General features: G+C 45.2%; 1 protein-coding gene across 3 annotated transcripts in view; it reads right to left on the bottom strand.

The window, feature by feature from the left end:
- Nucleotides 1–2208: 2208 nt before the first annotated feature.
- gldc (glycine dehydrogenase (decarboxylating)) overlaps nt 2209–15867 on the bottom strand; it is a 210993-nt gene continuing 197334 nt past the window's right edge. For all 3 annotated transcript variants that reach the window (XM_070888438.1, XM_070888437.1, XM_070888439.1), the window contains 2 exons: nt 7154–7234; nt 2209–2916 (listed from right to left, as the gene is read on the bottom strand). In XM_070888438.1, the coding sequence (XP_070744539.1) occupies nt 2773–2916; nt 7154–7234 (225 nt within the window). In that variant the 3' untranslated portion in view covers nt 2209–2772. The remainder of the gene's footprint in view (nt 2917–7153; nt 7235–15867) is intronic.

Here is a 15867-nt window from a genome sequence, read left to right as displayed (position 1 = left end):
TTTATTGCCTATCCCTAATTGCCCTCAAGAAGGTGGTGATAAGCCACCTTCTCAAACCACTGTCGTCTCATGTGATGAAAGTACTTCCACAGTGCTGACTTTGTTGTAGCAGTTTGGTGTAACTGAGTGTAGAGAGCAGAGAGCAGTTAAGAGTCAACTACATTGCTGTGGGTCTGGAGTCATACAGGCCAGACCGGGTAAGGACAGCCGATTTCCTTCCCTAAAGGACATTAGTGAACTAGTTGGGCTTTTATGTCATTCCGATAGTTTCATGGTCACCCTTACTGACACTAGATTTTTATTCCAAATTTATTTAATTAACTGAATTTAAATTCCCCAGCTGCCATGGTGGGATTTGAACTCTTGCCCGGATCATTAGTCCAGGCCTCTGGATTATTAGTCCAGTAACATAACCATCATCATCATAGGCAGCCCCTCGAATCGAGGATGACTTGCTTCCACGCCAAAAAGTTCACAGGTGTTTCAATGAAGGACCCAATATTCCAGGTCCCAAACTAAAACTTGGAAGGGTGGAAGATGCCTGTGTGTGGCTTTTTAAAAAAACGTGTGGTGGACGTTGCACACCAGCCAACACACGGTCTTGGTCCAGTGGCAAGGATTACCCAAGACGACTGGGGACCTGCTCTGCTGCATGGACCTAGTGCGCGCACATATCGTAGTGTGGGCTGGCCCGTGCTGTCCCTTGGCCCTTGCCTCTCCTGGGCCCCGATCACATCCCTCTACAATCTCTCGCGCTTCTTCCCCCCGACCTCGCCGCTCCTGCAGTACCTGCCCACGCTCCAATCAGCGACCTGGATCTTGGTGATGTCCAATCCAGTCGCCCTCTTCGCTGCTGTTGCTCTCCTGCTCCAGCACGTGCTGCTCCCTGGAGTGGTTTGGGCTAGGCCTCCACGCTGCTCCTTCTGCTCCCCGGCCTGCTCCGATGGTGCTCGCAGGCCGGGGGCGCAGACTGCTGGGCTAGGCCGCCACGCCACTATGCTACCGTACCCTTATTAGTGCAGAAGGTGTACATGTACTATGTTCACATCTGGAGAGGACTTAACACATTGATGTAGCTGAAGGTCTCATCCGACAGCCAACTTGCTGCATACAATCATGGTTCAACAGCATTGTGGTTCTCTGGGCACTACCATTTTGCTCTGCTCTTGGCTGTGAGTTGGAGCCTCCAATATTAGGCCTCTGATTGGCAAAGCCCTGCAGTGTACAGCAGATTACAATAATTTTGGAAAGCCTTTAGAGACTCCTGTGGCGAAAAAAATAAACGGCTGTGCCCTTTCATTCTGCTGCTGGCTTTCCAGAGAAGTGATGAAGTTGCTTGTCTCGGTGGCCATCCTCCGCTTCAGCCCTATTCATACCAGTAACCAACTTCACGTCTCTGTGAACTGACTTGTTGCAGATGCCCCACGTGGCAGCTTGGGAATTAGGCCGGGGCACACCAGAGCTGCGATGACCCTGACTGCCATTGGCAAAGCCATCCAAGTGATGCAAGCTTGTCGGCAGCTCAGGTCTGACACGCAAAATGTCTGCCCCTTTGCAGGCTCTGCTTGAGCAGAGGGATATGTCGGATATTCCTGGGTAGCTCAAAACACGCAACTCCATAGCCACGGCAGTGTGGATGTGGGCAGTCTGCGTTTGGTGCAATTGAACCTATTTCATATCTCTCTTTTGATCCTCATCTTTCTCCAACACAGAAAGAGGAAATCCCCATATCAATAATTTTGATTTTTTGGCAATGATTAGATCTTGCTCCAAGGGATAAAAAAAAAGCTCCCAAAATTAAACAGTCAAGATTCCATGAATCTAATTTTAGAGTCCACTTTCATATGTGCTCCGAGTAAGCTGGTCTCCCTTGAACTACTTAATTCTTTCAGCCCATTTTTTATGGTGACAAACGTGAACACAGGAAAATCAGGTAATTCCTTCTATATGGATTGCTACCTTTGTTAGTATTGAGTTTAATATTAAAATGAAGTGCCTGTATTTTTTGTGCAGAACTCATTGGTGATCCAGCGAGGGATCGCTGTCCAATTACCTGTTCTACCAGCCATGGCAACTGGAAAATCATCCTGTAAAATCTTTCAGGAAAAGTACATTCGAAATGCTTGGAAACTATCCGTGTAGAACTTGAATGAATAGGACATAAAAAGTACTGATGGTCTTCGTAACAAAACCAAGTGAAAAAAAATATGAAAACCAGTTCAAGAATTTTTATTGGAATGATAAGACAGTTAAAATTTACATTGTTTTTAAATGTCTATGAACCAGGAGATGCTGGTTACAGTTTACAGTTATAGAAGCATTGATAATTACACACAAGAACATCAGAAGTAAACATTAAAAATACTACCTCCTAGGACCACTTTGTCACTGGGCCACAGATGTATATGATCTGATAATCTGCTGCTTGTCCAACAGCACTACAGCAAACGCAATACATTACAGTTCAATCACACCTGCATCCAGCAGTTCTCAACTCAAGTCTAGAAAAAAGTGCACAGGATCAAGGCCACTTATGTAACTCAATGCTGCTTAATTTTGAGGCACTGAATACCATCAATTGAAGTGTGGCTTAGACATAGCATCTATCCTTTAAAAACCGTTAGCAGCTGTTCAATTACAAATTGAGATATCTGACTTGCCAGATCTTGATTTTGAAAACAAAACAAAAAAAAAAAATCACGTAGAAGAGCTTTGTTGACAGTAATTATCTGCCTAACCCAAAACCCGCAAAAATCAACCTACGTTGAAGTCTTACGATGAAGCTCTTTTTTGTTCTGTGAAGGGTGACTCATAAGCTTCCATAGGCGGGCAGGAACAGACTAAGTGCTGATCTCCGTAGAGGTCATCAATTCGAGCAATTGTAGGCCAAAATTTGGTTTCTGGTTTCACAAATTGCTGAAAAAAAGCACCCATTTTATATAAATATACGTACAGATACAAACATCTCAATAGTTCAAGACTTAAGAGATTAATGATCAGATATTCCTGGTTCAATATGACCTAAGAACATATAGGAGCAGGAGCAAGCCATTCGGTCCCTCGAGCCTGCTCCGCCATTCAGAAAGATCAATGCTGATCTTCAACTTCAACTCCACTTTCCTGCACTATCCCCATGTCCCTTGATTCCCTTAATATCCAAAAATCTATCGATCTCTGTCTTGAATATACTCAACAACTGAGCATCCATAAGTAGAGAATTACAAAGATTCACAACCCTTTGAGTAAAGAAATTTCTCCTCATCTCAGTCTTAAATGGCTGACCCCTTATTCTGAGGCTGTGACCCCTAGTTCCAGACTCTCCAGCCAGGGGAAACATCCTCCCAGCATTGACCCTGTCAGCCCCATAAGAATTATACATGTTACATTGAGATTACCTCTTAATGAATGACCTCAGTGACAAATATTTTTCTGTTCAGAAATTCAGACAATTACCACTTTTACTAAATACTTGGTGATTAAAACCCACAAATGTAAAGTGCCCACAAGTGAAAAATATAGACGAGTCACACATATAAACCACGTTTTATCCCTCTGCTTTTAAAGTTGTTTAAAGTGTCGGAAAAACTGGACCCTAAACCCTAAACTAAATCCCTTAGAAGATGAAAAGGGGGATTTAATAATGGGAAATGTGGAAATGACTGAGACCTTAAACAATTATTTTGCTTCCGTCTTCACAGTGGAAGACACAAAAACCATGCCAAAAATTGCTGATCATAGGAATGTGGGAAGGGAGGACCTTGAGATGATCACTATCACTAGGGAGGTAGTGCTGGACAGACTAATGGGATTGAAGGTAGACAAGTCCCCTGGTCCTGATGAAATGCATCCCAGGGTATTAAAAGAGATGGCGGAAGTTATAGCAGATGCATTTGTTATAATCTACCAAAATTCTCTGGACTCTGGGGAGGTACCAGCGGATTGGAAAGCAGCTAATGTAACGCCTCTGTTTAAAAAAGGGGGCAGGCAAAAGGCAGGTAACTATAGGCCGGTTAGTTTAACATCTGTAGTGGGGAAAATGCTTGAAACTATCATTAAGGAAGAAATAGTGGGACATCTGGATATGAATAGTGCAATCAAGCAGATGCAGCATGGATTCATGAAGGGGAAATCATGTTTAACTAACTTACTGGAATTCTTTGAGGATATAACGAGCATGGTGGTTAGAGGTGTACCGATGGGTGTGGTGTATTTAGATTTCCAAAAGGCATTCGATAAGGTGCCACACAAAAGGTTACTGCAGAAGATAAAGGTACGCGGAGTCAGAGGAAATGTATTAGCATGGATAGAGAATTGGCTGGCGAACAGAAAGCAGAGAGTCGGGATAAATGTGTCCTTTTCCGGTTGGAAATCAGTGGTTAGTGGTGTGCCACAGGGATCAGTGCTGGGACCACAACTGTTTACAATATACATAGATGACTTAGAGGAGGGGACAGAGTGTAGTGCAACAAAATTTGCAGATGACACTAAGATTAGTGGGAAAGCGGGTTGTGTAGAGGACTCAGAGAGGCTACAAGGAGATTTGGATAGGTTAAGCGAATGGGCTAAGGTTTGGCAGATGGAATACAATGTCGGAAAGTGTGAGGTCATCCACCTTGGGAAAAAAAACAGTAAAAGGGAATATTATTTGAATGGGGAGAAATTACAACATGCTGTGGTGCAGAGGGACCTGGGGGTCCTTGTGCATGAATCCCAAAAGGTTAGTTTGCAGGTGCAGCAGGTAATCAGGAAGGCAAATGGAATATTGGCTTTCATTGCAAAAGGGATGGAGTACAAAAGCAGGGAGGTGTTGCTGCAACTGTATAAGGTATTGGTAAGGCCGCACCTGGAGTACTGCGTGCAGTTTTGGTCACCTTACTTAAGGAAGGATATACTAGCTTTGGAAGGGGTACAGAGACGATTCACTAGGCTGATTCGAGAAATGAGGGGGTTACCTTATGATGATAGATTGAGTAGACTGGGTCTTTACTCCTTGGCGTTCAGAAGGATGAGGGGTGATCTTATTTAAAATCATGAAAGGGATAGACAAGATAGAGGCAGAGAGGTTGTTTCCACTGGTCGGGGAGACTAGAACTAGGGGGCACAGCCTCAAAATACGGAGGAGCCAATTTAAAACCGAGTCGAGAAGGAATTTCTTCTCCCAGAGGGTTGTGAATATGTGGAATTCTCTGCCCAAGGAAGCAGCTGAGGCTAGCTCATTGAATGTTTTCAAGTCAAAGACAGATAGATTTTTAAGCAATAAGGGAATTAAGGGTTACGGGGAGAGGGCGGGTAAGTGGAGCTGAGTCCACGACCAGATCAGCCATGATCTTATTGAATGGCGGAGCAGGCTCGAGGGGCTAGATGGCCTACTCCTGTTCCTAATTCTTATGTTCTTATGATCATAGAAGTTAGAGGCAGGACTATCTAATGCTCTACTATACTGCCACTGCATGTTATATACTAAAATTAATCAACAACAACTTGTATTTATATAGCACCCTTAACATAGTAAAATGTCCCAAGGAATGTTATAAGACCAAAAAAAATTGACACTGAGCCACAAAAGAAATTATGGCAGTGACCAAAAGCTTGGTGAAAGAGGTAGATTTTAAGGAGCTTCTTAAAGGAGGAAAGAGAGGGAGGGAGGTGGAGAGGTTTAGGGAGGGCGTTCCAGAGCTTGGGGCCCAGAGAGCTGAAGGCACGGCCACCGATGGTTGAGTGATTATAATCAGGGATGCTCAAGAGGGCAGAATTTGAGGAACACAGATATCTCATTGTTATCAGATAATCATCGCTAGAGCTAGAAATTGTTGCAAATGATTTAACTCAAGATCCTTACAACAGCCTGAAATGGGCTTTCATAACTGCAATCTGCTGAAATCAGTCATTCAGTCAGCCAAGAATGTTTAGACACATGGGCATACATAATCGCAGGAACCTACTTGGCAGAGTTAGTGAGAATTCCAACAAGTGACAAGTTCCTGAACTGCTACGCCATTTCTAAACATTGCGCTAACAGGACACGCACAATCCAAGCAAGCACAGTTTTAAGAGGAATAAAATGTTTGAGAAGGCAGGTTAAAAAATCTGAGAAACATTGCAATGACAAGTTTGTGTTCAAAAAACGGAAACATGGGTTGGAATTTTCTGCAGGGAAGCGGGTTGGGAACGGCGGGCCTCCGATGCAGGCAGGGAGGCTGGGTTTCCCGCAGGCCTGCCGACTTTAACGGCAGGGCCCGAGTTGCATGCGAGGCCTCGGTTTCCCGTCCGCAGCCAGCTAGGTTGAGAGGGATCGGTTGGGGAATACAGGGGAGTCAGTTAAAGATCACGGAGTCGGCCAGGGATCGGCAGGCAGGTGTTGGCCAGGGTGGGTGGGCGTTAGCTGGAGGATCGGCCCGGGTGGAAAGAGAGGATCGGGGCCAGCCACCGGATGGTTGTGGCTGGCCTCAGTATCATCGATCATCGGGTGGTGTGATGGGGAGGGGCGGGTTGAGATCTCATGGTGGGGATCGGAGGCCTCGTGGGGGGGGTGGTGTTCAGTGGGGACCCTGGATCCAGTTGGTCGGTGTAAAGCCACTTACTTCCTGAATCCACCAGTCCCTGCCTCGATTTAACTGCTGGGTTTCACGAATTGTGTGAAGCCTGTCCACATGCAGTTAAATTCAAAATGGAGTTTGAAAATTAGGTTTCCTGCGTCATTATAACATTTAAATTGATATTCCATCCCCTGGGAGCGGGTTGGTCATCCCGATCTCAGAAGTGGGCGGGATCAGGTCTGGAATCCCATTTTTAACAATTTAACTGCCCCACACGCTCCAAACTCACCCGTATTTTTACCGGAAAATTCCGCCACTGCCAATTTCTTTTACTGGTGGAGTTTTCTCTGCTCTTCAAATTTCAACAAAATTAAAGTTTGAGAAAATAATGGACAGAGAGAGGCAACACACATTAAATCAGTCATGTGGATGATTACTGAAGTCAAGAGTTGGTTAAAAATGGATAACAAAAAGGGAAGAGCCAGATAATGTGCTATGCTCACTTTGTGGAAATAGGCTACCGCTGCGTTGAAACAACCTCGTGCACTATACCCAGATCCAACCTAACACTAATATAATGGCCCTTAACTTTTTGTTAAGATTAGAGATCGACTTACCATTGGAAATGCAGCTTGTTCTCGAGAGTATGGACGGTCCCATATAGATGCAGAAATGCAGGCCAATGTGTGTGGAGACATCTTTAAATGAAAATAAACACAGGATTTTACTTCATAAAAAGATCATGCCTCATTAATAAGGAAGAAAGGCTGCACCGGAGTCAGTGGAAATTCACACACATACACAACTGCTTAGTTATAGGGTCTCTGCACATTCTTCCAAATGAAGAACAAAATTGTACAAAGTAAAAATAGGTGATAAGAGTCCCAAAAACAATGGCTAAATCTGCAGATGATACAAAGCTAATGAAGCTGGTAGACTCAAAAAACTGAACAGGATGGGCTGCAGGAGGATTTGAATACTTGGGGAATTGGGCAGGTGGCAGGTGAAATTCAATGCAGAGAAATACAAAATGCTTCACATGGGAACCACAAATCCAGGAAGAGAATATTACTTTACATATGATTACATAGGATATCCCGCACAGAAACAGGCCATTCGGCTCAATCAGTCTATGCCGGTGTTTATGCTCCACTCGAGCCTCCTCCCGTCTTTCCTCATCTAAATCTAGGGGGTACTGAAGTTGCATGTTCAGCCATGAACTCATTGAATGGCGGTGCAGGCTAGAAGGGCCGAATGGCCTACTCCTGCACCTATTTTCTATGTTTCTATGTTTCTATGTTTCCCTTCTCCCACATAAGCTTGTCTAACCTCCTCTTAAATGCATCTATACTATTCGCTTCAACCACTCCCTGTGGTAGTGAGTTTCACATTCTCACCACTCTTTGGTTAAATAAGTTTCTTCTGCATTCCTTATTGGATTTCTTGGTGACTATCTTATATTGATGGCCTCCAGTTATGCTTTTCCCCACAAGTGGAAACATTCACACTGTATCCACTCAATCAAAACCTTTCATAATTTTAAGGACCTCTATTAGGACACCCCTCAGCCTTCTTTTTTCAAGAGGAAAGAGACCCAGTATCTATCTTCCCTGATAGATACACCCTTGCATTTCTGGTATCATCCTTGTAAATCTTCTCTGCACCCTCTTCAGTGCCTCTATATCCTTTTTACAATATGGCAATCAGAGTTGTATGCTCAGTGTGGTCTGACCAAGGTTCCACATAGCTTTAGCATAACTTCCCTGCTTTTCAATTCTATAGCTCTAGAAATAAACCCCAGTGCTTGGTTTGCTTTGTTTATGACCTTGTAACCTGTGGAAAGAAAATGTGGAAAATGAAAGATCTGGAGGTCCTGATCAATAATAAATTGGAACTATCGCCAAAATGCTCAGCAGCAATGACTAAATAATCTATTGAATAGATACAGAAGAAATGATCGAGGGGATGGAGGGAATGGATTATGAGAAGCCAATATGTAAATTGGACATGTTTACACTGGAAAAGAGGAGATTCAGGCGATACAATTGCTGCTTTTAGGATTATGAAGGATCTAGATAATGTAGGCCATGACAAGCTGTTTCACCTTGGAGGGTAAATTCAAAACTAACCTGTGGAAACAACAGTTCAGTGAGCAAGTGGACATCTGTGGAGCAGGATCTCCAGGAAGTAGTTACTGATTCATTCAAATGCTAATTAGATCAATTTCTTTCAGAAAATAATGGGTCAAATCTTCCTGAGTTCATGATGCATAGCGTAATTAATCTGCATGAGACCAGCATCCTCAGGGGATGAAGTCTTGCGCCGCGAGTTGCGAATTTCCAGAACTTGCTGGCTGAACGCTGCTCCACCATTTGCCCCGCACAAACGGCACCTTGCCCTTAGCATCCCCTTTATTTTTAAGAACTTGCTGGATTTGCACATTGATTGCCCATTAAACTTATCGCAGAACGTTAGGGCTCATAATTAACAATGCAAGTCATTATCATCATAGGCAGTCCCTCGGAAACGAGGAAGACTTACTTCCACTCTTAACATAAGTTCTTACGAGAACCAGTCTCTGTCACAAGTGGGACAGATAGTCGTTGAGGGTAATGGAGGGGGGGGGGTCAGGTTTGGCGCACGCTCTTTCCGCAGCCTGCGCTTGATTTCTGCATGTTCTCGGCAACGAGACTCGAGGTGCTCAGCGCCCTCCCGGATGCACTTCCTCCACTTAGGGCGATCTTTGGCCAGGGACTCCCAGGTGTCAGTGGGGATGTTGCACTTTATCAGGGAGGCTTTGTAACGTTTCCGCTGTCCACCTTTGGCTTGTTTGCCATGAAGGAGTTCCGAGTAGAGCACTTGCTTTGGGAGTCTCGTGTCTGGCATGCGAATGATGTGGCCTGCCCAGCGGAGCTGATCAAGTGTGGTCAGTGCTTCAATGGTGGGGATGTTGAGCTGATCGAGGACGCTAATGTTTGTGCGTCTGTCCTCCCAGGGGATTTGTAGAATCTTGCGGAGACATCGTTGGTGATATTACTCCAGCGACTTGAGGTGTCTACTGTTATGTCTTAAATAAAGAATCTGACCAGATACTGTAAGCTTAAAGTAATGTGTGACCGTAGTCCTTTATTACAGGTCTCCAGAGTGCCTCTCCAGTGTTTGAGGCCTCCTTATGTACATGTGCTTCCAAGGGATTGTGGATCCCTTGGGACTCCAGGGGATGAGCCCTCCGGTGGTTAAACAAGGTATTTACAGGTTTACATATATAACACCCTCCCCCCCCTCCCCCCCAAAGTCAATAGTATAACTATTTACAATGTGAGTCGATCTGGGGCCTTCCTTTCCCTGGTTGATCTTCTCGGTGCAAATGCTGGTTTTGGTGACTCATTTGTTGGGCCTTCGCTGGGCTGCTGCGCAGCTGGCCTTGCTGGGCTGCTGGGGGTGGTGAGTCCTGCTGGGAGGCTGTAGGGTTCTACTTCGTAGTCAACTGCTGGATCGGTTGCCACTTGTATGTGTGTCGGAGGATTTATTGTGGGTTGTTCTGGATAGTCCGCGAATCAGAGTTTGGTTTGGTCCAAATGTTTTCTGCAGGTGAGTCCATTTGAAAGTTTGACCAGAAACACCCTACTCACCTCTTTGGCCACGACAGTGCCGGGAAGCCACTTGGGACCTTGTCCATAGTTCAACACAAATACAGGATCATTAATCTCGATTTCACGTGACACATTTGTGCGATCATGATACGTATTCTGTTGAAGCCGCCTGCTCTCTACCTGTTCGTGTAGATCAGGGTGTACGAACAAGAGCCTTGTCTTCAGCGCCCTTTTCATGAGCAGTTCAGCAGGAGGGACCCCAGTAAGCGAGTGGGGTCTTGTGCAGTAACTAAGCAGGACTCAGGATAGGCGAGTCTGCAGTGAGCCTTCAGTTACCCTCTTCAAGCTCTGCTTGATTGTATGCACTGCTCGCTCTGCCTGACCATTGGACGCTGGTTTAAACGGGGCAGATGAGACATGTTTGCTCCCATTGTGGGTCATGAACTCTTTGAACTCGGCACTGGTGAAGCACAGCCCATTGTCACTCACAAGAATATCAGGTAGGCCGTGCGTGGCAAACATGGCCCACAGGCGTTCAATGGTGGTAGCGGACGTGCTTGCCGGCATTATCTCATATTCAATCCATTTGGAGTACGCATCTACAACCACAAGGAACATTTTTCCCAAGAATGGGCCTGCATAGTCGACATGGACCCTGATTCACGGTTTGGAGGGCCAGGACCATAAACTTAGTGGCGCCTCCCTGGGTGCATTGATTAACTGTGAACATGTGTTACATTTGTGCACGCAGAACTCTAAGTCTGCATCGATACCGGGCCACCACACATGGGATCTGACTATCGCTTTCATCATTATAATGCCTGGGTGGGTGCTGTGGAGGTCACTAATGAAAGTGTCCCTGCCCTTTTTTGGCACCACTACCCGATTACCCCATAGGAGGCAGTCTGCCTGTATGGACATGTCATCTCTGTGCCGCTGGTACGGCTTTATTTCTTCCTGCATCTCTAACGGGACACTAGACCAACTACTGTGGAGCACACAGTTTTTTACTAAGGACAGTAAGGGGTCCTGGCTCATCCAGGTTCTAATCTGTCAGGCGGTAACAGGTGATTGCTCACACTCGAATGCTTCCATTACCATAACTAAATCTGCAGGCTGTGTCATCTCCACCCCTGTGGTGGGCAATGGCAGCCTGCTGAGAGCATCGGCACAGTTTTCTGTGCCTGGCCTGTGGCGGATGGCGTAGTTGTATGCGGACAACGTGAGCGCCCATCTCTGGATGCAGGCCGATGCATTCGTATTTATCCCCTTACTTTCAGAAAAGAGGGATATAAGTGGCTTATGGTCGGTTTCCAATTCAAATTTGAGCCCAAACAGATATTGATGCATTTTCTTTATCCCATAAACACACGCTAAAGCTTCTTTTTCAATCATGCTGTAAGCCCTCTCAGCCTTAGACAGACTTCTGGATGCATAAGCAACCGGTTGCAATTTCCCAGATTCATTAGATTGTTGCAATACACACCTGATCCCGTATGACGACGCATGACATGCTAGTACCAAACGCTTACATGGATCATACAACACAAGCAATTTGTTTTGAGCAAAACAATTTCCTAGCTTTCTCAAATGCATTTTCTTGGCTTTTATCCCATACCCATTCATCTCCTTTATGCAATAGAGAGCAGTGATTCTAACAGTGTGCTAAGACCCGGTAAGAAGTTACCAAAGTGGTTCAGGAGTCCTTGAAACGACCGCAGCTGTGTCACGTTGTGTGGTCTTGGTGAGTTCTTGATTGCCTCCGTCTTCAAATCGGTGGGCCTGATGCCATCCGTCGCGATTCTTCTCCCCAGGTACTCCACTTCAGGTGCCAGGAAAATGCACTTCAAGAGTTTTAGCCTGTGTCCCACATGATTAAGCCGACTAAGAACCTCCTCCAGGTTCTGCAGGTGCTCGACGGTGTCCCAACCTGTAACCAAGATGTTATCCTGGAAGACCACTGTGCACGGGACTGACTTCAGTAAACTTTCCATGTTCCTCTGGAATATCGCAGCGGCCGATCGAATCCCAAACGGGCATCATTGTAGATGAAGAGACCTTTGTGCGTGTTGATGCAGGTGAGGCCCTTCAATGATTCCTCCAGCTCGGCAACATAGCTCGCAACTTTCTGGCCTTCAGACCTCTTGTAAGTGTAGAACCGATACCTCGCCATCAGAACGCTTTCCTTTGGGTTTAGATGCTCCCAGACCAGTATGCACAACTCATCGTACGACTTGTCTGTGGGTTTTGCTGGAGTGAGCAGATTTTTCATGAGACCATACGTTGGTGCCCCGCAGACGGTGAGGAGGATCACCCTTCGTTTGGCAACATTCGCTTCTCCTTCCAGCTCGTTGACCACGAGTTATTGGTCGAGTCGCTCCACAAAGGTTTCCCAATCATCTCCCTCCGAAAATTTCTCCAGGATGCCCACTGTTCTCTGCACTGTTGCGGTGGGGTTCGTCATCTGTATCTCATCGCCAGTTGTTATGTCTTGAATAAAGAACCTGACCAGATACTGATACCGTAGTCCTTTATTACAGGTCTCCAGAGAGCCTCTCCAGCCTGTAAAACCTCCTGATGTACAGGTGCTCCCAAGGGATTGTGGGATCCCTTGGGACTCCAGGGAATGAGCCCTCTGATGGTTAAACAAGGTATTTACAGGTTTACATATATAACATCTACTGTACATAGTCCATGTTTCTGAGCCATACAGGAGGGCAGATATTACTACAGCCCTGTAGACCATGAGCTTGGTAGCAGATTTCAGGGCCTGGTCTTCAAACACTTTTCCTCACACGGCCGAAGGTTGCACTGGCGCACTGGAGGCGGTCTTGGATCTCGTTGTCGATGCCTGCTCTTATTGATAGGAGGCTCCCGAGGTATGGGAAGTGATCCATGTTGTCCAGAGCCGCACCGTGGATCTTGATGACTGGGGGACAGTTTTGTGCGGTGAGGACAGGCTGGAGAAGGACCTTTGTCTTGCTGATGTTTAGCGTAAGGCTCATGCTTTCGCACGCCACAGTAAATACGTCGACTATGTCCTGGAGTTCAGCCTCTGTATGTGCACAGAAGCAGGCGTCGTCCGCGTACTGTAGCTTGACGACAGAGGTTGGGGTGGTCTTGGACCTGGCCTGGAGATGGCGAAGGTTGAACAGCTTCCCACTGGTTCTGTAGTTTAGTTCCACTCCAGCGGGGAGCTTGTCGACTGTGAGGTGGAGCATGGCAGCGAGAAAGATTGAGAAGAGGGTTGGGGCGATGACGCAGGATGTGGATTGGGTCTGTGATGGATCCGTTGGTAAGGATTACAATGCAAGTAACTCCTTTAACGACGTGATAATTGTTAATGCAATGCCTGTCAACCTCTCTTGCCCAGAAAGGGAACAATTTAAACTGCTCGAGTCTCATTCCCTTCTTAAACATTTAAAACATTTCAAATTTGAGTCTTTTTTCTTACTTTTACTTGGTCTTTTTTTATTTTGCGCTCTCTCTTAATCCAATCTTTCATTCCCTCTTTTTATTTCTCTTTCTGTATCTGATTTGACTCTAATTCACCCTCCTTCTCAGTCCTTCCTCTGTTTCTTTCTCAATCCTTAAATCTCATTGGTTAAAGAGATACACTGTTGATTCCGTCATTCATGAAGGTTCCAGATGGCTCGTTACTCTCGCCGCGCAATTATCAGTTTGCACTTCCAGCAAGTTAAGGTGCAAATTATATTTGAGCTGAAAGTCTAACAGCATACGTTTCGAGATGCCCTACTCCAATATTTTGGGACACAATGCATGAGTAATTTGAGACATGACATGTGGTGAATGTAGTGTGCTTGGGAGGAACAGGTGACTTTGGGCCTGTGGTTCCCAGAGCTCTCCACCACTGGGGTTTTCCTCGCCTCATGTCTGGGTCTGTTGTAGATTCATTGACAGCGATAGATTGCTGTGATTAGTTAACAACTCCATTATCGTTGTATCATGTGACTCCCAGGATGGGAGAAGGCGGACTGGATGGACCTTGGTCTTCTTTTGTCTAGCAATTCCTATGTTCCTAATTATTGTTTTAGCGTAACTATTAAACCTCTATTATTTTCCTATCTAATAAAATACCTTGGTGTCTGCAGCACTATAGTAACCAATGTGCAGTCATGTGGACACATTCATTTTACACTGACCCTTTGTAAAATGACCACCAGTTACAGGTCACAACATATCATCTCATTTGATACTTTGACCCAAGCTGGCCATTTATGTTACTTAGTCACTAACTCCATAGTTAAAACATCCATGATTGGTAGTCTGTGACAACCCTTCTCTTGCCTCTGCCCCTCGCATTAGGGTAAGGTTGTCAATCCCTTTGGAGCTGGAATCAGATACAAGTGTTGCAACCAATGAATTGACTACCGATTGTTTTGCAGAAATATCTAACCTCCTATACACAAAAGATCCATCCCCTCCCATACAAATATAATTCAAGTCCCCGCCCCCCCCCCCAAGGCTTGACAACTTCTAATCTTCAGCCTCAGCACTTTAAAATTCCCGACCCGGAAAGAATGGGAAAGGTTGACTCCTGAATGGGGCAAAAAGGCTGCTCCCTGATTGACCTGAATCTACCAATCAGACAGCAAGCAGTCTTTTTCAATCCTCCAAGCCTGGGAAGTTTAAAGAGCTGAAGTTGAACTTCAGTTCAAGTAAGTTTGTGTGGAAAAATGAAAAGGACACATTTACGGATTTATGGTCTCGATTTGGCCCATGGGCTGAGCGTTGGACACCCATGCATTAGGATTCAACGTAGAATGTCCACAATTCATAAAACAGCAGTATCGAGGTTCTGGAGCAAGGAAACTCTATGGCCGCCTGAGCCATATGTAGCAAAAAGCCTCAGGTTTGATTCCAGGTCTATTGTGAGTTAGCTGATCATAGGGGCAGCACCTCAGTACTCCTGTGATGGGGGAAATCAGCCAGGGCTACAATCACTGATCATTCTCTAGTGACCTTGTGTTTATGTGGACATCGGGTGAGTTGGGCAAAGTATCGGGAGAATTGCTGGTCCCCGTCAGATGAACTCAACCTCTCATTCAGAAAAGAAACAAATTTGTAATATAGCTATCTAATCCAGTAGTGACTATGAAGTTTCTAATTTAATAAATGACATAACTTGAGTGGATTGATGTGCTGATTATTGACTATACATAAAGTACATTGGCTTCGTCAATGAGAAAAACACTCGAGTGTGAGAAAATTCTCGGCAGGTTTCCACAGCCCCCGTCCATCACACAGGAACTTGGTAGTACTTATACTAATAATCAGAAACGGCCATTATAATTCCATTGATAGCCTGATTGTTTTGTGCGCGCTGAAACCATCTGAAATCCTGTGTAGTATTAGCTAATTACAGCATGAACAGTATTGCATTGTAGAAGGATTTGTTTTTGCAGTATTCCTAGGTTTCCATTCAACACATGGTGCTTTAGCACAACAAGTGTTTTGTCAAGCGCTTTCGAGTGCCAACTATATGGAGTTTGTTTTTATGAAGCCTCACAAGTTTCATAGTCTGGTTGCCTGGTAGTTCTATTAATTTACTACTGGAACTATGGCCGCAAAATGGTGAGAGCCTGCTCCACAATGGAAAAGAAAATCAGGTGGGGTATTGGTGCACTATCGCTGTTTTGTGCTATCCTCAGATTAATTTCACCCCATTTTAGTTCCCCAATGAACTGAGTAGTCAACTTGTGGGCACATCCTACCTA

This window comes from Pristiophorus japonicus, chromosome 1 (assembly GCF_044704955.1).
Source record: "Pristiophorus japonicus isolate sPriJap1 chromosome 1, sPriJap1.hap1, whole genome shotgun sequence".
NCBI classification, from domain to species: Eukaryota; Metazoa; Chordata; class Chondrichthyes; family Pristiophoridae; genus Pristiophorus; species Pristiophorus japonicus.
The sequence above is the reverse complement of the archived record's forward strand: the minus strand, read 5'-3'. Positions and strand labels throughout refer to the sequence as shown.